A 27,910-nucleotide genomic window follows, 5' to 3' on the forward strand; every position below is an offset into this window, starting at 1 on the left:
CAAAAATAAACAAGTGGGACTATATCAAACTAAAAAGCTTCTGTACAGCAAAGGATACCATCAGTAGAACAAAAAGACATCCTACAGTATGTGAGAATATATTCATAAATGACTTATCAGATAAGGGGTTGACCTCCAAAATATATTAAGTGCTCATGCACCTCAACAAACAAAAAGCAAATAAGCCAATTAAAAAATGGGCAAAGGAGCTGAACAGACACTTCTCCAAAGAAGCAATTCAGATGGCCAACAGGCACATGAAAAGATGCTCCACATCACTAATCATCAGAGAAATGCAAATTAAAACCACAATGAGATATCACCTCACACAAGTTAGGATGGCCAACATCCAAAAGACAAACAACAACAAATGTTAGCGAGGATGTGGAGAAAGGGGAACCCTCCTACACTGCTGGTGGGAATGTAAACTAGTTCAACCATTGTGGAAAGCAGTATGGAGGTTCCTCAAAAAACTCAAAATAGAAATACCATTTGACCCAGGGTTTCCACTCCTAGGAATTTACGCTAAGAATGTAGCAGCCCAGTTTGAAAAAGACATATGCACCCCTATGTTTTTGCAGCACTATTTACAACAGTAAAGAAATGGAAGCAGCCTACGTGTCCATCAGTAGATGAATGGGTAAATTAGATGTGGTACATATACACAATGGAATATTATTCAGCCATAAGAAGAAAACAAATCCTACCATTTGCAACAACATGGATGGAGCTAGAAGGTATTATGCTCAGTGAAATAAGCCAGGCAGAGAAAGACAAGTATCAGAGATTTCACTTATAGGTGGAGTATAAGAACAAAGCAAAAACTGAAGGAACAAAACAGCAGCAGACTCACAGAACACAAAAATGGACTAACAGTTACCAAGGGGAAAGGGACTGGGAAGGGTGGGAGGGAAGGGAGGGATAAGGGGGAAAATGGGACATTACAATTAGCACACATAATGTGTGTGGAGGGTACGGGAAAGGCAGTATATACAGAGAAGACAAGTAATTATTTTATAGCATCTTACTACACTGATGGACAGTGAATGTATGGAGTATGTGGGGGGGACTTGATAATGGGGGGAGTCTAGTAACCATAATGTTGTTTAAGTAATTGTGCATTAATGATATCAAAATTAAAGAATTATATATATATAAAGAACTCATACAAGTCAACAGCAAAAAAAAAATAAACAATCCAATTTAAAAAAAAAACATAAGAATAAGTCTTTATAAACATAGATTTGGCATGGTTTCTAGATATAACACCAAAGCAACAAAATAAAAACTAGATAAACTAGACTTCATTAAAATTCTGAAGTTTTCTGCTTCAAAGGACACCAATTAAGAAAGTGAAAAGACAACCCATAATCCACAGAATGGGAGAAATTTTTTGCAAATCACATATCTAATAAGGGACTTGTATCTAGAATATATAAAGAATTCTTACAACTCAATAGAGACAAATAACTGTTGAAAAAAATGGACTAAGGATCTTAATAGACATTTTTCCAAAGAAGATATATGAAAGGCCAATAAAACATGAAAAGATTCTCAGTATCATTAGCCATTAGGGAATGCAAATCAAAACCACAATGAGACACTACTTTACACTTGCTAGGGTGACTGAAATAAAAGACAAACAATAACAAGTGTTGGTAAGGATGTAGAGAAATTGGAACCCTTGTGCATTGTGGGTGAGATTAGAAAATAGCAGCCACTTTGGGGAAAGTTTGGCAGCATCCCAAAATACCAAACATGAAGTTACCATATGACCCAGTGATTACACTCCTAGGTATATACCCCAAAGCAATGAAAATACATGTTCCCACAAAAGTTTGTATACAAATGTTCATGGTGAAACAGGGAAAAGACAGAGGCAGCCCCTGTCTAGTAAGAACAGGAAAAGGGGCCTCAGGACAAAACAAAAGCAGGAAGCTTACTGAGGGCCTCAGGAATATACAAGAACAGAATGCCTGTGGTGGGAACGCCCCTGGTTTGTTTTTGTTGTTGTTTTTGTTTTTCGCTAGCAGTAAGGGTAGCTGGAGCATGCCAAATCTGGAAATTTAGAGAACTTTCAATAAGATTGGTCAAAACAAGGAAGAGCATTCCAGCAGGAACCAGTAGAAATTAGGCAACTCAGCTAAGTCTGAGATATAAACCCCTAGACACAGCCCAGACCCGGGCATTCCTGCCCCCTCCCAGTATGTCCTGGGAGTTCTGTACTACTGCTTTCTCTAAATAAAAAGCCTTTTTTTTCCCTGTTTGCCTACTTTGCAAAGTTCATCTTCGACTTCATGAACAAGAACCCTGGTATCAGTGGTAGCATTATTCACAATAGCCAAGAAGTGTAAACAACTGAGATGTCCATCAACTGATGAACAGATAGAGCCATGCAACATAATATTAACCATAAGAAAATGAAGTACTGGCATATACTACAACATAGATGAACCTTGAAAACGTTATGCTAAATGACAGAAGCCAGTCAAAAAGACTACATATTATATGATTCTATTCATATGTCATGGAAATGTCCACAACAGAGAAATCTACAGTAAATCAGTGGTGGCCAAGGGCTGAGAGGAGGGTGGAATGTGGCATGACTGCTAATGGAGATGGGGTTTCTTTGGGAGTGATAAAAATGTCCTAAATTTAGATAGTGGTGATAGTTGCACAATTGTGAATAAACTAAATAAAAAAATTGAATGGAACACTTTAAAATGGTGAATTTTATGGGTGTGAATATCTCAATGTATCTTAAATCTGGAAAACACATTTGAAAAATATGTCTCGCTCATTACCTGCAGAACTCATAAGGCTCCTAAGAGCTGCTACCTCCTTCCACTCCATCTTTGCTGCCTACCAAGTGCAGTGGCTCCAGTCACAGCAAACTACCTGGGGTTTCTTATGCTTCACCTGCACTGCTGTAGCTTTGTACATTCAGTTCCCTCTGCTTTGAATGGATTTTCCCCTATCTTCCTAACTCCCACTTGTCCCTTAAGACCCAGCTTCCTCCAGACTGAGCTGGCAGCCCTCCGTTGTGTCCCACGGCATCCTGTACAGACACCATTGCAGCGCACATGGGATTATTCCACAGATATTGGCTTCTTTGCCGTGTTGTCACAGAACTGACTTCTTCAAGGCAGGGACTGTGTAATTTGAATCTTTGCATTCCCAGCCCCTAGCAGAGGTAGTCAATGAAGGAAATAAAGGAAGAGATGAGTGACTAGAATGGAATAAATAAACTCTTTATTCAGTTTTCTATCTTTTGCCTACTCTTATTCATGTCTGTTAACACCGTTTCTGTGTTACTCTTTTCATGTCCATATAATTTTGTCTATGATTTAAAAATCTACAGCTTTTGTAATAAGGTAAATTAAACGTTTCCCCCTTAAATAAATTTATGTTTCTGTTCTCAGGTGTTTTTGTAAGGTTTATATAATTTAGGTAACTGATTGCTACTTATTATCACAATTCAATTAGTATCACAAATAACTGGTGATATTTGATAAATGTGTCTGTGACTTAATAAACTGAAACCAGCATTTATAAATACAGAGTTTGAAACTGTTTTGAACTAATTTCCTACTTAACTGCATTTTCATTACCTGTTACCTCATTACCTGTTTCTGTGACAAGACTGCTGAATTCCTTTCTTGTGATGTCATGTTCCTAAATTAGAAAGAACTTGAGATGACAGATGTAAGACCCGAAGTGAGTTTTGTGAACCAGAGATTGAGACACAGAAATCAGCCTCCAATACATATCTCCCACTATGTTTATTTTCTAGTTCTAAATTCAAACTTAGATTTAGAAAAATACATGACTTGCCTCCTCACCAGCCTTTTAGTTCAGGCATGGGTTGGGAGGGATATGCCAGAGTAAGAAGACATGTGGGTAGAAAGGTACATTTTGAAGTGGTGAGTGTCTTTGTGCTTCCGTTTGTCTGGTCAGGAAGGGGTGTAGAGCCGAGTGCCATGTGCCCTGACAGGGAGTACGGCTCAACAGAACTTTTCTGCATCATCTTCCAGGTTCATTTGTTTATATAAGACTTGAAAAACGATTCTAAACTTTTGCAAACCACAGAAACCCCATCCAGTTTGTTTCTTGGAAGAGTACCCATTCGGGGTACTCTTTTCCCATTTTCTAAGGAATCTTGAGTATGCAACTTTAGCTGAGCCTTAGAAATCAGTACCAATGAAGCTTGAAATTGCTTCATGACTGTTACCTGTGAGTTGGTGTAGGGAAGGAAAACTCTTCCATTCTTCCCTTCTAGGTTTTTTGGCTGATCTAATAATTAAATTGACATAAAGAAGATTAACAGGAGAAAAACAAATTTAATTTCATATGTACAGGAGCTCATAGAAATATGAGACTCAAACAAGTGACCAAAGCAAGAAGCTTTTATACCTTTTAGACAAAGAAACAGTAAATTTATGAGGAAATGACAGGACAAAGATGTGTAGGTTTGGAATATTACATTAGTAAAGAGGTAACAGGGTTTATTTATATAGCTTTCTCCACCCTGAGTTCCCTGTCACTGGTGATAAGGATGTCTCTTTTCCTCCTGGTGCAGGGAGGGTACCTTTCACATGGGAGATCTTTCTCTGCTTTCAGGGGGACAGTGGAGGGTTACAGTGTCCTTTTTGCACTGGCTGTTTCTTAAATAATCAATATACCAAAGCTGTTATTTCGAGGCAGTCTACCCTGATCCCCATCTTTGGTAAAACCATGCTCTCACTTTCAGTCTGCACTGATGGAAACAATAGCCCAGGTTCCTATTCCTGTGCTGGAAGGAGATTTCCATGCATTATCTCACTTGATCCTCACAATAATCCCTAAATGGAGAAGGTAACATAATCCCCATTTTACACAGGAGCAAACATCTTTCACACAGTTCGGTAAATGGCCGAGAAGCCGCCCTGCTGTGCCCAAGTTGAGCTCCCATCAGGCTTGCCCTCTCCAGGTCACTCTCACTTCCTTCTTGCTGGCTGCTTGTCACTACTGTTTGGTCTGGAAAATGGAAAATCACAGCTCAGCTGTGCGCTCTAGAGCTGATTGTTTAGAGCCCTCCTGTCCCACCTGTTTTGTTTGCTTGAGCTTGAGATTGCTGAAAAGTGCAAGTGTGGCGTGGTAGGCAGAATAATGGGTCCCCAAAGCTGTCCCTGTCCAAAACTCTAGAAAGAACCTGTGAGTAGGTTACCTTACACAGGAGGAGAGATATTGCAGATGTGATTAAGTTAATGATTTTGAGATAGGAGATTATCCTAAATTATCTGGTGGGTCCAGAGTAATCACAGTAACAGAGGGAGGCGGGAGTCAGAGATGTGATGATTGGAGCAGAGGTGGGAAGTGATGCTGTCTTGCCAATGGGTTCCAGCCCCGGCCAAGTTCATGATGGATTCAGTGTGACCAAAGAAATGACAGTGAAACGTTGCTGGGATGAAAAGGTTATACTCAACTTTATTTCCATGGTGGCAGGTCAATCACTAGAATCCTGTTCACCCAGAGTGAGTCTGCATGCAGCAAGCTGGTCTCTGCCCACACAGCTGTCCTCTGGGCCTCTCTGCCCATATAGCCTTCCTCTTGCTCTGACCTCAGCGCTGCCACCACTCCAACCACTCCAGCCTCTGCTCTGCTCTCCTGCAGCCTTGCAGCCGTGCCACCATGTCACCCAGAGCACTGGGCAGGGCTCTAAGAGTCAACAATGATGCATTGCCCACATGTATGTAGTGAGCTAGCCAACCAGGGCCAGGTGAGAATCCTGACTACAGGAACCTTCTTCATTTTATCCACAGATGTGACAATAGATTTGTGTTGTTTTAAGCCACTAAATTTGTGGTAATTTGTTACAGCAGCCACAGGAAACTAATACACATGTTGTCTGACACTACCTCCACTACCCAGGGGCCAAAATTCATGCAGCAATGCCTGGTGATGTCGTCCCTTTACCCAGTGGTGGTATGTTCTGGTTATAAATAACCAGCATGAAGAGAAGGAATTGTTCTTGACCTTGAGGTTCTAAGAGCCAGCCTCACAAGGGCATGTAGCAAGGCCTCACAATCTTCAGGATCTTCCCTTTTGTTCTCTTTATAACACTAAAGCATCTTAAATATATTACTTCATCGTTGAGCAACTACTATGTGCCAGATTCCAGAAACTCAAAGATGAGTAGGAATCATCAGATCCTTAAGGAGCCTACAGTCTAGTGGGGTGGCAGAACAAACAAACAAGTTATTACAGTGCAACAAGATATGTGCAAAGACAAAAATATCTTCAGGAAAAGAATCCTAGTGCATGAGAAGTATGAACTCTGTTGGAGGCGGGGGACAGGGAGGCTTGGAGAGGAGTTGATGTCACAGGTGGGGGGTGACTAACATCTTTGGATTCCCTAGCTTTGGTGGGAGAAGTTTTGACCTAAGTTCCATTGCCCCCAGACTTGGTTTCTGCCAGGTTGATGGCCTCTCCGGAATCTCTTTCCTGCAAACTTCAAAGCTGAGGAGGGAAGAAAACTCTGAGAAGAAGAGTCTAGTTATGAGAAGAGTTGCTGATACCCACACACAGAGTATGTTTAGTAAAAGGAAAAGAAGGGACGCAAACTCCACAGTCCAAGCAGGTTTATTGCTAAACCTGAGAGGGACCTCCTCTGTTCTGGCGAGCAGAACAAAGAAGGTGTCTCTTACAGGCTAAGAGGCTTTTATGGCCAGGTTTTTTTGGCAGGCTTTTGAGGGGAGGGGTCAGGGAAAAGGTGAGCTTCTGGCTTGCTGATGTGTCCTCTGGAGAATGCTTGCAGCCTAAGTGAGATGAAACCTAGGTTTCTTGGAGATGGTGGGTGGACTTATTCAAAAAGGCAGTGCTCTTGTCCGTGCTCTATCATTTAGAGTCCTAGAGATCCATTCTCCATGATTTCCTTAGAACTTCAAGAGAGAAAGAAAGTGAAAGGTTTCATAAACTAATAAACTAATGTACCGGCTAAATGTAAAGCATTGTTATCTATAGTTGACCCTTGAACAACCATGGGTCAAGGTTATATGTGGATATTTTTCAATAAATATATTGGAAAATATTTTGGATATTTTCAGCAATTTAAAAAACCATTTTATTTTCTTTAACCTACTTTAGTGTAAGAATGCAGAATATAATACATATAACATACAAAATATATATTCATCAACTGTTTATGTTATCAGTAAGCCTTTGGTTGAATTTAAGACAAAACTAAGTGAGTACCACCTCCCCCAAAATCCAGCTATGCCTGAAAACAAGATGGATTTGTCAGGCTAACTGAGACCTTAACAAAATGGAGTCAGAAAGTCATGTATTGACAAGCGGTCACACGTTTTCTGTATTCTTGGAAGAATCACAGACTGACATATGCTCTTTAAAGCAAAATCAGTCCAAAACAAAACAGGGCAGGCTGAGTAGTCAGCCAATCAGCTGTGACTTGCATCAACCATTAGGGACTAACAAAGCCTGCATCCCTTGTTTGCATAAGAGGACCCAAATGGGAACCCAGGCAGAAGCCTTTTTTGATAAAAAGAACCTCCTCTATTTCTTCAGAGTGTACTTTTGGTTTAAAGCCAAGGCTATACCTCCCTTGTTTGGAAACTCTTTTTTAGCAATAAGTTCTCCTTAATTAAAGTCCTTGTTTTACAGAGAGATTTGTTAACTCAGTCAACAGTAGGTTATTAGTAGTCAAGTTTCGGGGGAGTCAAAAATTGTACACAAATTTTCGACTGTCCAGGAGGTTGGCACGCCTAAGCCCTGCATTAGTCAACTATACTTGCTTTGGATTTGTTAAAAAATGAAAAACAAGCCCAAAATGGAGTCACTTACCCCCAGAACAGCATACCAAAATTTATCCCATAATGTGACATTTTAACAGCCAATCTGAAATTTCCTGATCAGTACTAGTTTGGTAATCTGCATGATAAAAATCCTGCCATTCCCTTCCCGTCTAAAAGATGTCCTGGCCTGAAACAATCCTTTCTTTTCTTTTTCAATAAAAGTCTTGCCCCACCCTCTTTCTTATAAAAACCTTCCATTTTGTACAACTCCTGGAAGCATCTTTCTATTTGCTAGACAGGGTGCTGCCCAAATCATGAATCACTAAACAAAGCCAGTTAGATCTTCAAAGTTACTCAGTTGAATTCTGTTTTTTAACAGATCCATGCTTAGACTCGGGGAACTTTCTTCTCAGTTTTTGTCTCTACGCTAAGGCAATTTTCCCGATAAGAAAATAAACACAAGCTATGGATATAAAAACTAGGTGTATTTTTCATGGGCAAAATCTAACAAGCTCCATTTAAAATATATTAAATTTTGGAAACAAAGATTTATCACAGAAACTGGAATATAACAACCCTTTCTCATTATGATTTTCCATCCCTAATTCTACTTAACCCCGAGAACACATACACACCATTTCCTGAGAAATACTGGCATATCAAGAAACTGAATTTTAAAACTGAAAAAGACTTTAAATATAATTTAATCAGAGCTTGTTTTACAGATGAAGCACCTGACGTCTGTGGGGGCTGAAAACGCTTCCTGATTATAGAGCTAGGGACAGTGCCTAGATTAATATCCAAGTCTCCCAATTCCCAGCCCAAAATTCTTGACGGTACATGATTCTTCTGGCTTAGTTTGCTTCAAGGTTTACCTGGACTTACTATTTTGTTCACAATAGCTTTAGGCAATAACAATTCTACCTTTGTAGTTCAAGTCTTTTTCACAAAAGAAGTTAAACTTTATTGATCAGAATTTTAAATTGATTTTACCAATTTTTACAAATGACGAAAGTAAGGTAGGAAATGGCAAACGTTTTGAAGAAAAGGTAGCATAAATTAGTCCAGATTAAACACTTTATAACATTATAGATAAGCATGTAAAGTATTTCATTTAAAACATTATCATTATAAACTTATAAAGCATTTTTAAATATTAGGATATCTTTCCTCAAAGTATGAAGTGACAATGTTTTCTGTGATAAATGGGATACTTCCATGAGTGTAGAAAAGGTTTGGGTAGAGAAGAGCCTTGGCTCAGTTATACAGGCTTAGCAGAAGAGGTTCTGGTTACCAGGAGGGAGAAATCTGTACTCTTGGGTCCACTTACTTGACGTCAGCTGTCATAGTGGGGCTTCGTGAAGACTAGCACCAAAGAGTACAGTCCATTTCCTGTTTAATATACAAAAGGATATTACCAAGGGATACTACTACCCGTTTTTATAATTATTTCAACCACAGACTTCTGTTACGTGATTTTCCACCTGTTTATCATTTTGTTTTTGCTGAGTAATTCAATCAACTGGAGCAACTCCCGATAGCGTCTATTCTTGCTTAATTGGAGGAAGAAGATTTAAACAATTGACTCCACGTCTTACGAGGAGGCTTTCCAAAAAGACTGAAAAAGTTGGAACCCAACCTCTTTCGGTGGAAACCACGGATGAATAAGAGACGCCCGCGAGGGACCGCCTTTCTCACAGGCGCCACGCCCGGGAGCGGCGCGGCGAGGGGGTGCGGAAACGCCCTTCTGGGAGCCGAGCGCCGTCCCGGCCGCCTACCGCGGTGTGCGGGGGCAGGGGCGGTTCCGTCGGGCCCGGGCTCCGGCCCCCGCGGCGCACGCCGTCCGAGCCCGCGGGGCGCACGGGGGTCAGGTCGAGGACGCGGGCCGGGCCGGGGCGTGCCCACGTGACCGCCCCGCCCGCCGTCGGCCAGGCCGCAGCTCCCGGCGTGCTCCTCAGTCGCCGCTGCCCGCCGCCCCGCCTTCTCCGCCCAGCGCCTCAGAGCCGGATCCCCAGCCGCCGCCGCAGCCACCGTCGCGGGCACGATGGTAAGGCGAGCGCGCGGGCCGAGGGCCGGGCGTGGCGAGCAGAGCCCCCGGCGCGCCCCTGCGGGGCTCTGGGGGCGAGGCGCCATTTTAACCCGGCTTGGGCCTCAGGGTGGTCGTTGCTGCGCTCCGTCCGGCCTCCCGGCCCCGCCGCTCCTCGAATTCCTGGGGGCGGGGAGGGCTTGGGCGCGGGCCGGGGGTCGGGACCCGAGCCGAGCGGGCGGCGTCCGGAGGGGCCGCGGGAGGGTCGGCCGCCTCACTCCGCTCCAGCCGGCTGTGCGCTGAGCTTCCTAATTTTACTTGACACGCGCGCCCTGAAATTGGTGCGTGCTCTCAGGCCGCTGTCGAAGGCGTTCGGGGCGGGTCTTGACGGCCTGTAGTAAACCCCTCAGGGGGAGATTGAGGATGTGGGAAAACGCTTTTAAAAATGCTTTCTCGCCGTAGAAAGCTTTTACACTAAATCCGTTAGTTTTGAAGTGTCTCCATTTGAGCTGGCGGGAATTATGTTGTAGCTGTGGGCGGCTTGACGTTCACACTTGATTCCCTTTCCTTATGAGGAAACGGCACTGGCTAGGATGACTTTAAAGAAAAAAATAGTAGAAGCATTAACTGAAATCCCAAAGTGTTTTTTTAAGGCCTGCAGTGTTGACACAATACAGAAGGTATGTTCTGAAGCTCTGACATCACTCAGTGAAATAGGAAACATTTCAGGGATGGGACAGCTTGTATTTGTCCCTTTCTCTCTACCTTTCATTTACTTCAACCTCCAAACCTCTTTAAAAGGGGTGAATGGGGCGGGATGAGTTAGAATCAGTGTGTCATGTACTGATACTTAAAATGTGGCAGATATGATTGGCATACTTGACTGATAGAATGCAATTTTTGATATCCAAACTAAAGGGAACCAAACTAAGGAACCAAAACACTTGTTCTGAATTACTGTTCATTTTTTTTTATTTTCAGGCTTCTGGAGTTACAGTGAATGATGAAGTCATCAAAGTTTTTAATGATATGAAAGTAAGGAAATCTTCTACACAAGAGGAGATTAAAAAAAGGAAGAAAGCAGTTCTCTTCTGTTTAAGCGATGACAAAAGACAAATAATTGTAGAGGAAGCAAAGCAGATCTTGGTGGGTGATATTGGTGATACTGTAGAGGACCCCTACACATCTTTTGTGAAGTTGCTACCTCTGAATGATTGCCGATATGCTTTGTACGATGCCACATACGAAACAAAAGAGTCTAAGAAGGAAGACCTAGTATTTATATTCTGGTGTGTAAAAATGAAAGAAAAAAGTACTTTTAAAATGCAAGGATTGTTATTAACATAGCCCGTTTTACCTTGCTTTTTCTTTTAAGTGGGACTCATAAGTTGTTCTTGTTTTTTTTCTGTAGGGCTCCTGAAAGTGCACCTTTAAAAAGCAAGATGATTTATGCTAGCTCTAAAGATGCCATTAAAAAGAAATTTACAGGTACAACATTGCATATTTTGTGTAGAGGAGTTACTCTTTCTTAATTATAATAAGGTAATGGGATGTTTTCTTTTTTAGGTATTAAGCATGAGTGGCAAGTAAATGGCTTGGATGATATAAAGGACCGTTCGACGCTTGGAGATAAATTGGGAGGCAATGTAGTAGTTTCACTTGAAGGAAAACCCTTATAAAGTGACAGTCAAGTGCCATCTGGATCTTAAGGAGCTTCCATTTCTGCAGCTCAATTAATTGGAATAGTGTTAGGTTTTCAGTTTTTTTTTTTTTCCTCCTCTTCCCACTGGCTCCTTCTAACAATGAATGGAGGAAATACCATTCATGTAAGCAGTCTTATCAGTGATTGCCATTAGACTGTTTAATACCGTTAACTTTTATGTAGAATCCAAGGAATGCCTTCCCATTGTATTTTAGCCAAAACAACTGGTTATAGCCTCCCTTGCAGCAAGCACTATAATGAATGTGATTGTCAATGTGAATAGCTTAGAATACTGCAAAGGGTAAGATAATTGAATGCCTTGAAAGTATTATCCACTGGTCAGATGGTAAACTTTATTCAGTATTATTTATAGTTGCACTTGATTGCAGTTCTGTGAGGCTCAGAGCATTCATACACCTCACCTGCCTTGGCAAGCCTATTTTTGTGACTTGGCAACACAGATATAACACTATGCATTGAAAGCACTTTTTTATAATAAGTTCATCATCCACCCCCAAAAGGAATGCCAATTAAGTTGTTTGTCAAATCAACTCATCCTAGTACCTCAGTGTTCATTCCTGTTACCTGTATATCTTCTTAAAAGAAATAGCTGTTACTAATACCTTTTTTTCCATTGAGTGTACACTACTGAGTAAGTGTAGGAGCTTACATTTACCATGTTAAGTCTTGCAACACTACAGATATTTTGAATATCAGTCATGATGGCAATTTCTGTATAAAAGAGCCTTAAATGGGACATTGTTTTTGAGATCAAACTCCCTACCCTCACAAAAATGGCCACGTTGCAATAAAAATTGTGGCATATTACAGAATGTTGCCTTGTTTTCCTTGGACATTTTACAAAAGGCTATGTGAAGCAACTTCTAAGGTAAATCACTATTCTCTGCACTGGTCATTTAAGAGTTTTTTGTATAACATTCATGTGTGATACTTTCCAATTTATTTGGTTTAAAAAATATTTTAAAGCCAACTAATATAAAATATTATTATAAAGGGGTACTTTTATACGTTGTATTTATTTCCTTATGTGTTAATACGGAGATCAGAAATTATTTTTTTGCACTTTAACATAAATACTCTTCAGTACCTGATTTGTTCTCTGGATAAATTAGGGTGGTTCTTTTTTTATTCACATTTACATTTCTAAGTAATTGAATAGTAGAAGCAGGAAGCTCTTGCAGCATATTTTGTCACAATTAAAATAATTTGTAAAATGTCCTTCAAAAGTTTAGTAATACTTCTTTAATTTAGGAGTTTTAATTTCAGCTACTATTTCTTAATTTGCATATTAGAAAAAAAAAGAATTGACAAAGCGGTCTCAAACATTAATAGTGGGATTTGGCTGTAGTCCAGACTGCTCTCCTTATAGAGAATTTGATCTGCCCAGTGTGAGCAGTTTGCTGTTAGCCAGAGCTATTTATGGCAAACACATGCTTTTGTATCTTGTCATAGTTATCCACAAATGGCAAAACTGGACTTGATTCTACTGGTATGCAGAACGGGCACGCTAGTAAGCACTCAATTGTGGCTTAGAACTTAACCCCATATATCTGAAGAGTGCTCTTATTCAAAAACATGAAATGAAAAATTCCCCTTTTTTTAATGTATAGAAGTAATTCAAATATGATTTTATACTTTTCCATATTTTCAAATGATTTTTCAGATAAAAACAAAGGAGTTAAATGTCTAAGCTTCCATTTAAAATTATGTAAGTGGCTTAGGATCTTTTGCACTGAACAGTTTTATTTCAGGCTTCCAGCTGTCCATATGAGTTATCCTGGACATTTGATGGCTTTTTGTAAGGCCAAACTCATAAGTAAAGCATGAGAATACTGACATACTAAACCATATGTGTAACTGATAATCTGTACCATAGATTTTTCCTTATTTTCCTCATTCTAAAAAATAAGGGACTCCAAGTTATGTAGTATCTTTTGTTTTTATAGCTGACTTCTCAATTTTCTTACATGCCTCATATATATGATTCAGTGATTAAATACTGCTTTAAACTGTGGTACTTTGATTTGTTAGATTGACAGAACTGATACTGTTAAGTTCATCTTTGAAATATGTCTTTGTGCATAAAGCCAAAAATAATTACAAAATTAATGGTTCATGTGTTACTTGAGGCTGATTTGGCATTTGAAATGATCGTTTTATTTTACAACAATTTACAAGGAAACAATGTTCCAGTTAGCTTTAAAAGGTAAAAGGTGCTAATTAGTAAAATATTGAGGGCAGTATTTTACTGCTAGCTTGCAAAATTTAAGTGTTTAAAAAAATAAAATATATGAAAATATATAAAGCTGCTGAGACGTGTTTACTTATGTACTTCAGAACAATAAAATTTTTAAAGCCAGTATTGCAGATCAGGGAAGCATTATCCTTAGTCTGTTTTTTAGGATTTCATTTAAATACTTTATCATTTATGGATATCAGTATTTGAAGACTGAGTGTTGTAGCGAGTAACTTAATATTCTCAGACAAATGGGAACAGTTGGCATTTGTCCCCAACTGGCTATCAGCTGTTGTTTTCCATCATTATCTAAAATAATGTGGCCAGCATTGTGTATTTAATGTGCCTTTTTAGTAGATTGGAAGAAAAGCCTCTTACTAGGTCTGATACATATCTTTTATAGCAGTTAATTTATGGAATCTAGCAAATGAGATTCGAGAAAAATTACTTTAAAAGTGTTTCCCTGTTAAGGAATAATCTCAGCAATGGTAAATCATAGAGGGATTGGGAACACCTTTCTTTAGTTTCACCACTCTGAAAAAGTCATGTGATTCTGCACTTACCCATCCTGTTTTTCCTTGCCAGTTTAATAGTTTGAGAGCCAAAACAAACCTTTTTCTATGATATGAAAGCTACTAGAGATATGTAGGCAGGCTTCAATGCATATTACTTTTCAGACAACATGAATTTATAGATATTCCATGTCTCAGCCAGTAAAGAAGGCTGAGGCTTTTCTTTTGCTCTACATCATCCGAATAATTTATTTCTTTCCATGTAGAACTGGAATCATCCCTCCCCTTTGGAAAATTTTCTTGCTATAAAGCAGTTGGGCAAATTAATCTCTCTAAGCCTCAGGTTCTTAATTCATAATATGAGAATGATAATACCTGTCTACCACACCTGATTGCTGAGGATCAAATATTGAAATGCTTTTGGGAAAACAGGAAAATGCTATATAAATGTAATTCTCTCAAACTATTCATTCTAAGTTAGTGTAGCTAATACAATAAGGTTTATTATAAGTCTTTGAACCTCTTTTGTAACTGCCAGTTGACCCTTAAAGCAACATGGGTTTGAACTGCTAGGTCCACTTACATGGATTTTTTTCAATAAATATATTGGAAAAGTTTTTGAAGATTTGTGACAATCTAAAAAACATTTTTCTCTAGCTGACTTTATTATAAAAATATGGAATAACATTTAACATACAAAATGTGTTAACTGTTGATGTTATTGGTGAGGCTTCCCAGTCAACAGCTGCCTATTAAGTTTGGGGGAGTCAAAAAGCTATATTGAGATTTTTTTCCTGTAGGAGTGGGGAGAATCAACACCCCTAGTCCCCATGTTGTTCAAGGGTCAGCTGTATTTTCTACTTGATCTCACAGTTTAAGGACTAACGACCTGATACATAGCATCTTTTTCGGAATGAAGTACAAGGTTAGCCTCTGATGTATGTTTCTGCTCTTAATCTTTTCAATGCAGTTTTCTTTATCACATTTGACCAATAAGGTGCTATTTTTTTCCCCAAAATAATTTTGAAGTAAAAGGGAAAATAAAGTTGAGACTTATTACTGTTTTGGAATACTTGTCATAGATTTATGATCCAGGTTGTTAAAAATCTATGACTTTATTATTAATACCCCAAATTTGTATGGTCCTTTATAATATATTCTCAAGGCACTTGAAATCCATCTGATCACCCTAAATCCTCTTAACCAGCTAACCATATTTCTCTGCTACCCATAAAGAAATTTGAAGTTTGGAGAAGTTAAGGGATATCCTAGCTGTTGCATAGCAAAGCTGTCAAGTCCAGTATACTTTTCACTCTGCATTTATATTGTAACATATAGTGAGTTACTAATTTTCTTAAATTAGTAAGATAGAATTAAAAAGATGGAATGGTTAATTTTTTGAGCAAGGCATAACTATTGTCTATGTTTTTACAGTAGCATTTCAATATTTGAAACATCTTGAAATTGTTTTCTAAGAAAGCCTGCTCATCAAAATTGAAATATTTTGCACTTCAAAGATTTTCTTAGATGTTTCAGGATTGTAAACTTAGAGGATTGTGGAAACCATAAGGATTGTATAGATACATTTTCCAGAAAGCTGATACCTCTTACTGTTTTTCAAGAAATCTGGATGTCTCCTTCCCCCTGTTGCTCTACCCATCTTTCTAAGGAGAAAGAGAGTACTGGGTATTACAGTGGTTAAGAACTAGAACTTTGGTATCAGAGTGCCTGGGTTGTTCATATATAGGCCTTTAACATTTACTAATGTCTTATGAAGATCACTTAACCTCTCAAGGACTTAGTTCTATGAGGAGGGGATAATGTACCCCATTTATAAGATTGTGGAGATAAATAAAAGCAGTTGTAATAGGTCCTGGCACATAGAAGGCACTCAGTATGGTGTCCCTAAAATTTACAGTCTAAACCCAAGACACTCTGAGAGTGAAAGGGAGAGCTATTGATAATTATGCCAGGACAAGAAGCTTAAGCTGGGACAATCCTAAACAAACCAGATGTGGTCACCCTATCAAGAAGTGGGCTGATATGTGGATATCAAAATGTATTATTTAAGTAGAAGGACTATTGAAGACCTTCATTAATTTCAGTTATAATGTACCAGATGCCCACTTGAGAGTCTCCTAAAGTATATGATTGCTCTTAAGTAATTAACCTCAGAAGAATCAACTTTGGCTCTTCATGCTTTTTTCTTTTTCTGTAGCTTTCCTTTTGACTTTCATACTTACAAACTCTCAGATACTGCATTTTGCCATCAGTATGCTTTAGCTGTAGCAGCTTCTCTTAATTCTTGCTTTTTAATCTCGTGGATTTAGACATCCAAGTTTGTTAAAATTGTGTATAAGAAAATAGATTGAAAGCAAGGGCTTGAGATGAAAATGCTTGAGCACATGAACCGCCTAACAAACCTTTTGGCTGTTTAAAGAACTTTGGTGTTCTTCCCAGGTATTGTTTTCACTTTTTTTAAGTAAGGTATATAAACTAGCTGAGCTGTAGAGGCATTACTGTATCCCGGTGAGGTGTCTAAATTATCATTATAATGAAGTCATACTTGCCTTTGACTGCACATGAAGGAATCCCCATTATTAAAAGAAAGTTTGTTCCTAATCTTTTTTAAATTACTGAAACAGTAATAGGACATGAGAACAAGCAGTTGGTAAGCAAAGTAACCTTTATAAATATAAAATGCTAGTTGACTTTTTTAGTTTATTAGTTTTTTTTTTACATGTACCCTAGATGTGTTCATTTGTAAGTAGCTTTAGATAGTGTTGAAATACTTTTCATTCATTCTTGGCTTCTGACAGCTAGTTGGTTATTCGTATACAACATGTTAGTAGTTTATTTGGCATAACAAAAATTTGGAACAGATATTTCAAATGTATAGTTTCTCACAGAAATGAAGAAGCCCATTAATGGTATACTGTTTTCTTGTGGCACTTTTTCTCTTCTTGCATGTTCTTATTAATGGAATTTCAAATATCTCCTTTGGGAGGTTGATAGTTACTGAGTGAATCAGAATATTCCTGGGCATATGGCCCAAAGCCTTCTATGTGTTCCTGTGAGTTGATGGGGCTTTTTTTTGGTTTTGATTAGCTGCAAATTAAATCACCAGATAAAAAGAAAGACAGTTCCCAATATGGAATAGTTGGACACAGTCTTATAAAAGGTAAAAACGGAGAGTATTTTGTTTTAGACATCATAAAACTTTGCTATACCACAAAAGAAATAAGATCTGAAAGAGTCGACTTAGTAAGTGGTAAAGAATTTTATGTGGGGATTAAGTTAACATTTAAACCTTTTGTGTATAAAATAGCTGTGGATCAAAGATTGAGAGAAAAGTGATACTGCCTTTACTCATTACTGCTTATTGATAATTGTGTTATAAAGGAATGTGTAGACATTTTATATAGTTTCAAAAAGTTTACATGGAGAAGGGAATGAGGAGCTAACAAAACTGGCATTAGCCATTTTCCTAATTTGAAATAGATTTTTAATCTGGGTTTTTTAGGCTTAACTGATCTTTAAAAATCAAGACAAAATTATTGATACACAATTTTTAAAACTATTTCAGAGTGAGTAATGTGTACATTTTTGGATAACTGCTGAGCTAGAATTACATTCATTATGAAATTGATACTTCCTTATTTTGGTTTTGTTTTTATCTACTTGCTAAAGAAAAATACTTTATACTTATCCTAGTATATGGCAGCTCTTAAGAAATACCAGGTGAATGAATTGGCTATCTCGTGTCATGGTTATAGAAAGAAGTTTTGGGATTAGTTGAAGTGTCATTGCCACTACAACAAAAAAGTTTCCTTCTCTGAACTGGATTGTTTTGTGTCATTCAAATTTTCTGTTGGCAATGTGTAAAATAAATGAATAGAATTCTAGAAAGTGAGCCTTCAGTGAAACAAAATCTAATGACATTCTCTGAAAAATCCTAAAAGATGGGCTAAGCTAATATGGTTAATATTCTTCTGGATAACTCTTTAAAGTTAATTAAACTCTTAATCATATTTTTATTCCAAAAATAACATGTTCAGTGTGGAACCTCTGCAAAATACAGAAAAGAACAAGTAAAGTTAAATCATGAGCTAATTTTAAACACTGCAGACAAATGACTTGTATTAAACTATTATGAACAATGGGGAGAGTCCTGTAGTTAAAACTAGTTTCAAGCTATTTGTATATGCTGGTAAGAGGAGAAACTTTATCCTTAAATATTGTTTATGCAAATTCCTTAGTATCTTTCATCCCAGAAAGAGAACTGTGTTCTGGCTCTGGTTAGAGAGGAACAGATTTGAGTCTTGAAAATTATGTAACACACCTACCACAATGCTGCATACTTGGTGCTCTCTACCAGAAATATTTGAAGCCACAAAATTTCCCTGTATTGCTCATGCCATCTACTTTTATTCCATTGGGATTTGATGATAGGCAGCCCTTGCATAGTTTTTACTGTTTCCCAAAGGAATTAATTTTCAAGATAGTTTCCAATACATCAGGGCCCTATTTTTCAGTATGTGTACAATAAAGTTTAATAGATGCTATTCCTGGCACACAGTATAAATAAACCATCCTTTGATCTACTCAGTGCCCTGCTAAAAAATTTAAGATAAAACATGATGTGTTTATTTTGCACTAAGCCAGAAATACTAATCCATATTTAAGAGTGTGTTTTGTGTACTATTCCAAGAGGGCCTAGTAATCTCTGTGATTAAAGAAACATAAAATTTATGTTTGCTGTGGAGAAACACGATCATCCCGGCCACTGTGAATCACTGTGGAAACATCCCATCTTTGTTCCCAATTACTCAGATCATTAGATTAAATTCAGTTCAATTCAATAACCATGAAGCACCTTTCACGGTCTCTAAAGGTCTGTAGTAATAGCAGTAAAGGCAAGCATATAAACAATTATAATACAATGTGATAAGTTCAATTATAAGTTACAAGATTTAGGAAAGGGAGTGATTAACTTTGGAGTTGGATGGGCTTTGAGAAGCTCTTTTAGAAGTAATGTTTGAGCTGGGCTGTGGAAGATGATAGAGTTTACCAGAGCTCTATAAAGGGACAGTCCTGAAGAAAACTGTGCAGGCCCTGCAAGTAGTTCTTTATTGCCAACTAGTGCGCAGCCCCGTGATGAGAGAAATGCAGGAGAGGCGCATAGGAGCCAGATCATTGAGACCATGGATACTAACAGGAACCTGCGTGGTGAGGAGACTTTCTGAAACAAATCTGGTCATTTTATGGCCATTTCACGGATGTGTGGGAGGGTGAAGATATTGGAGGCAGTTAGGAAGCCTGAATTAAGGCAATGACAGGTGCATTTGGGGTGGGTATATATGAGAGGTATGTAGAAAAATTGATAGGACTTGATTAATTTCATAATTAATGGAAGAGTACAAGGCTTTAACCTTATTTGGAAAATGTTAGCAATATACTTAATATTTGTTGACATTTAAGGTTACTAAGCATCAGATTGACTCAGAAGAGACTTAACAGGAAATTTGTAAGTATGGAAATAAAAACATTAAACAAATTTAATGAAGATAACATTTTGAACTAAATCATGGGCTAAACAGTCATTGGTATGCTATTTGAATTTAGATTTACAAGCCTGATACTTCAGTAATTTTTTTTCATATAACATGGTTTCAATAGATAAAATTTCAAACTTCCATAGCTACAGCATCCTTGAAATGGAATATTTCTATAGTTTGAAAATCACAGTTGTATTTTCTTATTATTCTATGCTTGAGCTTTTATTGTAAAACTCTTGTGTGTCCACATATCAGCCATAGCTGAATTCCTGGATTAAAGATTTTAGAATTTAATAATGTTCTTCATCACATAATATGCTCGTTAGAGACAACCTGGCCCATTCTGCTGTTGATAGAAAATGGAGTTCTCAGGTCATCTGAAAGATCGCTTTCCATCAAAGAAGATTTTTAATCCTTACTAGTAAGTGAAAAATATTTATAAACATATCTTAATTCCCTTCACAAGTATTATCCAGAATCAAAGAGTCTTCTTTGTTCACCTTTTTGTGATAAAATTATTTCACCATAGAGAAAGACAAGTACCAAATGATTTCCCTCATTTGTGGAGTATAACAATGAAGTAAAACTGAAGGAGCAAAACAGCAACAGACTCCAAGAAGGGACTAGCCATTACTAAAGTGGGCTGGGAGGGAGGAAGAAGGGGATTGAGGGGTATTATGATTGGTACACATGGTGTGGGGACGGGTCACGGGGAAGACTAGCAGAAGACAAGTAGTGACTTTGACATCTTACTATGCTGATGGACAGTGACTGCAATGGGGTCTGGGGGGGACTTGATAATATGGGTAAATGTAGTGTCCACATTGTTTTTCATGTGAAACCTTCGTAAGAGTGTATATCAATGATAACCTTAATTTAAAAAATCACCATATTGGTTTTTAATACTTTTATGGTAAACAGACTCACTTTTCTGAAAGACCTTACACCCATCAAGATGCATTTATTGAGTATCTGTAGAACACTATTCTGGGCATCCTGAGAAATAAACTTCTCAAGGGCACTTTTATTATCCAGTTGGAGACACAAAATAGACCTGTGAACTAATAAATATTCAGTAATAAGCAATTGAGAAAATAATGTTTTTTCTTTAACCAAGAAAGTTTATTTTCAAATACAGAATTGATATGTGAAATGAGGTTCCAATAGGCTCTTTCTTCCCTGAGAATATCTCCTTAACATCAAGAACAGAAAAATCTTTTTATCACCACTTCCACTGAACCATTTTGAAGGACTAGGGCCTAAGTAGTGACCTTACTCTGGGAGTTCTAGGTTCTAGGTGGTAATTGTCAGGGAGCCCTGAGTTTCCACAGGTCTTAACCCTTTTCTTGTGCCATCAAACCCTTCAGCAGTGTGGTAAAGCCAATGAAACCCTTCTCAGAATAATGTTTTAAAATTACTAATACGCACATTGTATATCAAAAGTTGTGATACTTTATTATATATGCCTCTTTATTAACACATAATATCTAGTGACAGGGTAATAACTGCCATAATATGTAGTGATGAATGTAAATGACACTTTGAGATAGATGCAACAATATCACATGATTTGAATGTGTCTGTGATCGCTATTAGTAACAACCTACAGACACTGCTGACACGACAGTGGTTTATGGCCTAAATTCAAAACTGAAAGATCTGGTAGATTTCAAGTAGTGGTTAGTCAAAATGAAGATGTAATTTGTCATGGGTCCTCTGAATTCTTCCCATGGATCCCTTGGAGGTCTAAAGACCTCAGGTTAAAAAACCCTGTGGCTCAGCAATTACCTGCGAAGTCCCAGCAAGTACACAACTGAATAGATAGGGCTTACATCCATTTCAAGAAACTGCTTTTATTTTGTTCTATATATTGGAATTCCACTAAAAATTTCATTTGAAATAAAAAGTGGTTTCTGGGGATAAATGTATAATTTTTAAAATAATTGTAAGTTTAAAAACGATTCTCTGTCTTGCTTTTTTAACTTAAAACTGATTTCTTTTGTAAATATTGTAAGTACTTTAGCATGCCATCAAATTTATAACCCTGGAAAATATTTTAAATCTCTGGATTTAAAAGTCAACATTTGGAATTTACATTTAGATTTTAGATTTAGATTTAGAATCCATTTAGATTTAGAATTCAAGAAATATATCGAAGCCATGGAACATCAATAAAATTGCCCAGCAATAATCTGTGGGAGTGTAGCGGGAGAAGAGAAGCAGGCCAAGGAGTAGGCAGAAGAGGTGCCTGGAAAGAAGACAAGAAGGAGTTGTCAGAGGTAGGAGAACACAGCTTCAGTAATGTTACAGAAGCAGAGGATGTCAAACGCTGCAGAAATGTCATGTATAATGACAAAAATGAATTCACTGAACTTGGCCATCAAGAAGTCAGTGACCTTTCCAATGGCATTTTCAGCAGAGTTTGGAAGCAGAGGCCAGATTGAAATGGCTTAAAGGCTGAACAAGAAATGAAACAGACAGTGTTATACAGACCAGTGCTTTTCAAACATCTATGGTGAAGCACAGTATCTGTACTTTACAATCGTTGTGGGCTGGCAACGGTCCTGCTATGCGTGACTAGTATTCCTTTCTCGTTAAGTGTAAGATACCCTGAGAGTCTGGTGACAACCACACTGGCCTGTACTCTGGTCAACAAGACAAGTCCCCCTATGACAGGCTTGGATGTTGTGGCCATGTCAAATTGCTGTAAAAGTTTCTACATGCTTATTCTTAATTCTATACAGTAGCAGAGATACAGACTATTCTTTCAAGAAACTTTACCTGTCAAGGAAGAGAGAAAATAGCCAGTACCCTATGGAACCTGAAAGGGTTAAGAGAAGGTTCCTTACTCTTATTATTTCCTCTGAATACCTCCTAATGTTCTTCATGCTTCACTATCTTTTCAGCCCCTAATTTGAATCTCCAGTGTGTTAAATAGTTCCTGGTACATAGAAAACATTTAAATTAAAAGGTGATTGAACAAATGAAAGAACTTTCGTGTGCACTGTGGACAATCTAAGCAGGCCTGTGTTTCCAGATTTTACAGTAGAATATCCTCCCTCGTTTAATCTCTGAGTATTTATTTTGCCTATAGTCAGGGAATTATCCGGGAGGCTCATTATCTTCATAGTGTTTGAGTGCATTAAATTGTTGTCCTGTTTTAAAGGATGATATCATTGACTTCTGCTTAGCACATTAGACAGAGCACATTGACCTGTGCTCTGAGGTTTATTTTTTTCCCCCTCAAAATTGGTAGTGGCTTTGCCTCTTATGCCATCCCTTCCCTCTTCAAGAACATATGTTAACAAAAGGCTAGGCAGCTTTGGGACCATACCATGGCCACAGGATACAGAGAACTGAACTGACCTGCACAAAGCTTAAACCCCCGAGATAATAGTTAAGCATCAAAGAACTCTGGTTTTCCTAAGTCTCTTCACTGTCCTGTTTATCTGTTTGGATTGATTTTCAAACATCCCTCTTATTTTTTCATCTAAAGCATTGTCCCTAACCTACACAGTGGAACTCAAATCCTCTGGGAAAATGAGAATTCCAATATAAAATGTGGACAATGTCAATAGAAGCCAAAGAAAAGTGGACAGTGTCAGTCATTCATGCAGAAGACATTTACTGAATGCTTACTATGTGCCAAACGCAGCACTGAGTTCCAGGTAAGTAATTTTCCTTGAGGGAGGTGTAAAAGTCAGGTCTGGTCAGGCATAGCCGGCTAGACTTCTGTGTTTAAGTATTCAGCCAAACTGGTTTCCTATGGCAGCTGAAAGGCCTCTCAGAGTTCATGCCACTTACACAGTGCAAGCACATCCTAATCTGGCATTGTTAATCAGGGTTAAGGAAGAAGCAGGAAAATCCCAGCTGTGAATATATGTATAGTTTTGGGAGTGGGGTAGACAGGAAGGTGATTAAATAGGAGATTTCAGAGGCTTTTTTTTTTTAAATCAGTAGTTGAATTTATGACAAATCAATAAGGGTAATTATGGCTTCTTGCCCAATTTTAGGATGACGAGGACCCTAACTCTTCAGTTACAAATCTTATTCTCCATCTGGTCCTTAGCATGAAGTACGCACTGTGTAGGAAGACCTATTGCCACATTAGAGCCAGTGACTATTGAAGTGTGTGGCTTGCATGTAGTTGTTAATCATTCATTCATTCATTCATTCATCCATTCACTCAAAAACAGTTTAGTTAAAAGTAATACCCAGAATGTTGAAAAAGTGAAAGACTACTGGATCTGGAAAATCAGCTATAGGAAGCAAGATCTTTGAAATTCAGGAAAGTAATTCCTGAGTCACTTTCTAAGAAGCAAAACCAAAACCCCAATACTGCCATCTTAAAGAGAGGTGAGAAAGCAAGTTTTGGACGGATCCATATACTGAAGTGCAGTGATGCAGCAAAGCCCCTCAGAGCTATGAATACCATGATTTTTAGTGGGAAATAATTCAGCCCAACTCTGTGCCTTGACTTTGTCAGCAACATAGTGGCAGCTCTGGAACGAGGTAACCCTCTATTCAGTGGGCACAGACTTACACGACCTCAGCTCCTCCATGGCAAACTGGCAAACTGGCTCCACAACCAGGTTGCTAATTTGTAAGCTGTCCAGGATTTGTGCATCGTGTTCTAGTTAGAGCAGTGTAGAGCCAGGGGCACGAACTTTGCAACTGCTGTTAGGTTTTCTCTGATGAAAAGATCTGGTTTGAAACTCAGCTCTACCACTTATCCAATTTTATGACTTTGGGCTAAAACTTAATCACTCATGAGCTTTGTTTTCTCATTTGTGGCTGGCAATGATAATTCCTACCTCACCAGAGGCTGTGCAGATGAAGATGATGAATGTGAAAGCCCAGAACACAGCCTGACAACCGGCTGGGTCAATGTGTTACTTCCCACCTCTCGTGGTGACCCAGGTCATGGGACAGAACCAAGCGCACCGTGCCTGTTTCTGAGCAGAGCTACTGCGATGAGACACGCAGCCCAATTCCTTCCCGGGGCACGTGACCAGCTGCTGCCAGGGCTTTCTGCCAGGCGGTGGGGCCTTGCAAGAGGGGCCTGAAGCAACCGCTGCATTCCTAAGCAGCCCTTCCACCCGTTAGAACAGTTCAAACTGTTAGTGATTTTTAAATAGACAATGATCACATCTGCTTTCTTGAATGATTATAGCTCTGAAATTTCTAAATATAAACTTAAAGCACGTTACCCCCTATACATACACACACACATGCGAAGTCCTTGACTCAGAGAAGTGTGATTTTCTCTACCTATTACAACTTTTCCGCAATTTTTTATTTTGGAAAATTAGAAACATATAGAAAAGTTGCAAAGTATGATAAACACCATCTGCTGTTCACTTAGTGAAATCAGTAGGATTTCACTGTACTTGCTTTCTCTCTGCTTTTTTAATTTTTTTGTTTTGCTGAACCATTTAAGATATAATTATAGACACTGTGACACTTCATCCCAAAATACTTCAGCATGTATTTCCTAAGAACAAGGACATTCCTCCTACATATCCATAGAAGGAGTATCTTACCCAGGAAACTTAACATAATGCCCTAGTATTATCTAATATACATACAGTCCATTTTCAAATATTCCCTATTGTCCCAATAATATCCTTTGTAGATTTTTTTTTTTAATCTAGACTTCAATAAGAAAAAAGGGGAAAAAATCACACATTGTATTTAACTGTTATGTTTCATACAGTCACTCTGAAATTCAACCTTCCCCCTTTGGAACTAGAGCTGTTGTTTTCCCCTCCCTCCCTCCCTCCCTCCCTCCCTTCCTTCCTTTCTTTCTTCCTTCCTTCTCTTTCTTTCTTTCTCTTTCTCTTTCTCTCTTTGTCTCTTTCTTTCTTCTTTCTTTCTCCCTCTGTCTCTCTCTCTCTTTCTCTCTCTGTCTCTCTCTCTCTCTCTTTCTTTCTTTCAGTGGGTCCCATAACAAAATGCAAGCCCCAGCAACTTTTTATCTTCATTTTTGTTCCATATGTTTTTTAAAAAGGTGGCTTGTGCTGAAAATAATCCCCCTGTTTTTCTATTCTTAGCTTTAAGCCACATTTAAATAGAAAGATGTTAGCAGCATCTACACAATGGCAGGTCTAGGCAGGGAAGGAATGGGGTAGGAACAGGGTATTCAGCTTGGGACACATTCAGGTCAAAGTAATGACAGAACATCCAGGTGACAAGACCAGTAGGTGTGCTTGGACTTGAATCTTTCCCTAGGTAAGGTAAGGAAAGCCACTTACATAGGAATGAGTGGGGAAGCCCCAGAAGGGGTTACTTTCCCAGAGGAGGGACTATTCAGTGAGGCAGGCCAGTCTGAACCTTGGGAGACTTCCATGTCAAAGGAGAAGCAGCAGGGAATGCTGGAGACCCAGACCCAGGGGCCAAGGTGTCCCAGGAGGCAAGGAGGGAGTGGGTACACAGATAATGAGGAAGAAACAATGAACTCCACCCCTGAGCTGCTTATGGTTTTTAATTTAAGATGCAAATTAATTCTCAAGACCAGGCCAGGAGAGGGGCCCTGGGACCCTGAGCTAAGTATGCCAGCTAGAGTCAGATCAGGCAGCCTTCTGGAGCAGCAGAGTAGAAACCAAGCTAGAGGTGTAAAGCCCCAGACCCCAGGTCTCTTGAGGTAAAACTCCTTTAGGTAAGGAAACTGGAGAAAGAATCCAAGAATAATCATCAGAAAGAGAAGCTGCCAAGGAGACCATAAAGGGACAAGCTGGGGGACAAAAGCCAATTCCACAGAGGATAGCCAGGGAATGAGTGGAAAGAATCTGTGTCCTTGACAACACTGAGCTGTCCAATCAACCAAATCCAAAACTACCCCACCTTTGGACTTTTGTTATGCAGAATAATAAATTTCCGTACTATAAAAAACAAGAGGTAACCTAAATTGATGAATTAAGAAACTCCTTAAAGAGCATATCTACCAAGAAGTCTTAAGAACCAAGAGAATGAAGTAAAAACAACAAACAGGTGAACATAAAATAGTCACAATGACTGCAGCAAATCCACTCAGCTTGTTAACTGGGTCTTATACGTATGATTACATTTAAAAGTTTTTGAAGAACAAGCTTATCAGCCAGTAATTCAATAGTTTTTTTTAAAGGATCAGAGAGAAAACCAGAAAGGCAGGCAAAAGGAAAATCTGCTATATAGGCCCTCAGTTTCTACAGACAAGACATGAATATATACACATGCATATGTGTGTACATATACATGTGTGTGTATTAAGATACACATACATGTGAGTGTACACATGTATATGCAATCATATACACACACGTGTGTGTGTGTAATACCACGTGTTTGTATACATGCACAAAATTTGCCCTACACAGGAGGCACTGATGAATGGTAAGCTTTCTGATTACCCTGAGGGTGGGAAGAAAGGAAAGTAGGGTACCCGCTTCTGAAGGCTGAAAAGAGTCTTGAGGTGCTCTTGCCACACAACAAGGAAATTTGTGCCAGAATAACGAGAATGGATGGTGCTTTCCCAATGCACCCATTTTAATAAGGTCTCAAATCAGTGAGACTAAGAGGAGGTGAAGTGTCGTGACCCTTTTCCGTTGTCCTGCTTCTCTGTGGAAAGCTCAACATATACTGAGTCATCAGAGGGAGATTATTAGACTCTTCATATCTAAAAGTTAACCCCGTAGTACTTTGGTGTACTTGTAAAACTTCACTTCAGAGCTATTTACAAAACTGTGAATGACTGTAACAGACTCTAGTTTGCAAATTATTTCAAGTTATTTTGAAAATAGCCTGTGCTAGGAGAAGAAAGAGCAAGCATAGTTTTACCCTTTTCACCCTCAAATGGTACAACTTTGAAATGAAACATTCATAGTTCATTTAGAAACTGCAGCATTGAATACTTCCTTCCTATACCTCAACCTCTAATGTTAGGGGCGGTGCTGGTGCAGATTGGAACAGCCGCACATTTCCAACATAGTGTTCCCTGAATGGTGTCAAGTGACTGGGAATGAAGTTTTGGTGATTGGATGATTTATTTACTCAGTCCTCGTTCCATCAGGGGAAAGTAATAAGCTTT

The 27,910-nt window shown here is 38.6% G+C and overlaps 1 protein-coding gene and 1 long non-coding RNA gene across 2 annotated transcripts; one reads left to right on the forward strand and one right to left on the reverse strand.

Moving 5' to 3' along the window:
• Positions 1 to 6,605: 6,605 nt before the first annotated feature.
• On the reverse strand, positions 6,606 to 9,567 carry LOC130679523 (uncharacterized). The gene is made up of 3 exons (XR_008992509.1): positions 9,430 to 9,567; positions 9,121 to 9,182; positions 6,606 to 6,920 (listed from the first exon to the last, which is right to left on the reverse strand). It is a non-coding gene; the product is annotated as an uncharacterized LOC130679523 (long non-coding RNA).
• Positions 9,568 to 9,681: 114 nt separating this feature from the next.
• Positions 9,682 to 12,536, forward strand: CFL2 (cofilin 2). Its single transcript, XM_036881279.2, has 4 exons — positions 9,682 to 9,837; positions 10,798 to 11,105; positions 11,228 to 11,304; positions 11,383 to 12,536. The coding sequence occupies exons 1-4, from the start codon at positions 9,835 to 9,837 to the stop codon at positions 11,493 to 11,495; spliced, it is 501 nt and encodes a 166-aa protein (XP_036737174.1). The 5' UTR covers positions 9,682 to 9,834; the 3' UTR covers positions 11,496 to 12,536.
• The last annotated feature ends 15,374 nt before the right edge of the window (positions 12,537 to 27,910 follow it).

This window comes from Manis pentadactyla, chromosome 11 (assembly GCF_030020395.1).
Source record: "Manis pentadactyla isolate mManPen7 chromosome 11, mManPen7.hap1, whole genome shotgun sequence".
In the NCBI taxonomy this organism is placed as follows: Eukaryota; Metazoa; Chordata; class Mammalia; order Pholidota; family Manidae; genus Manis; species Manis pentadactyla.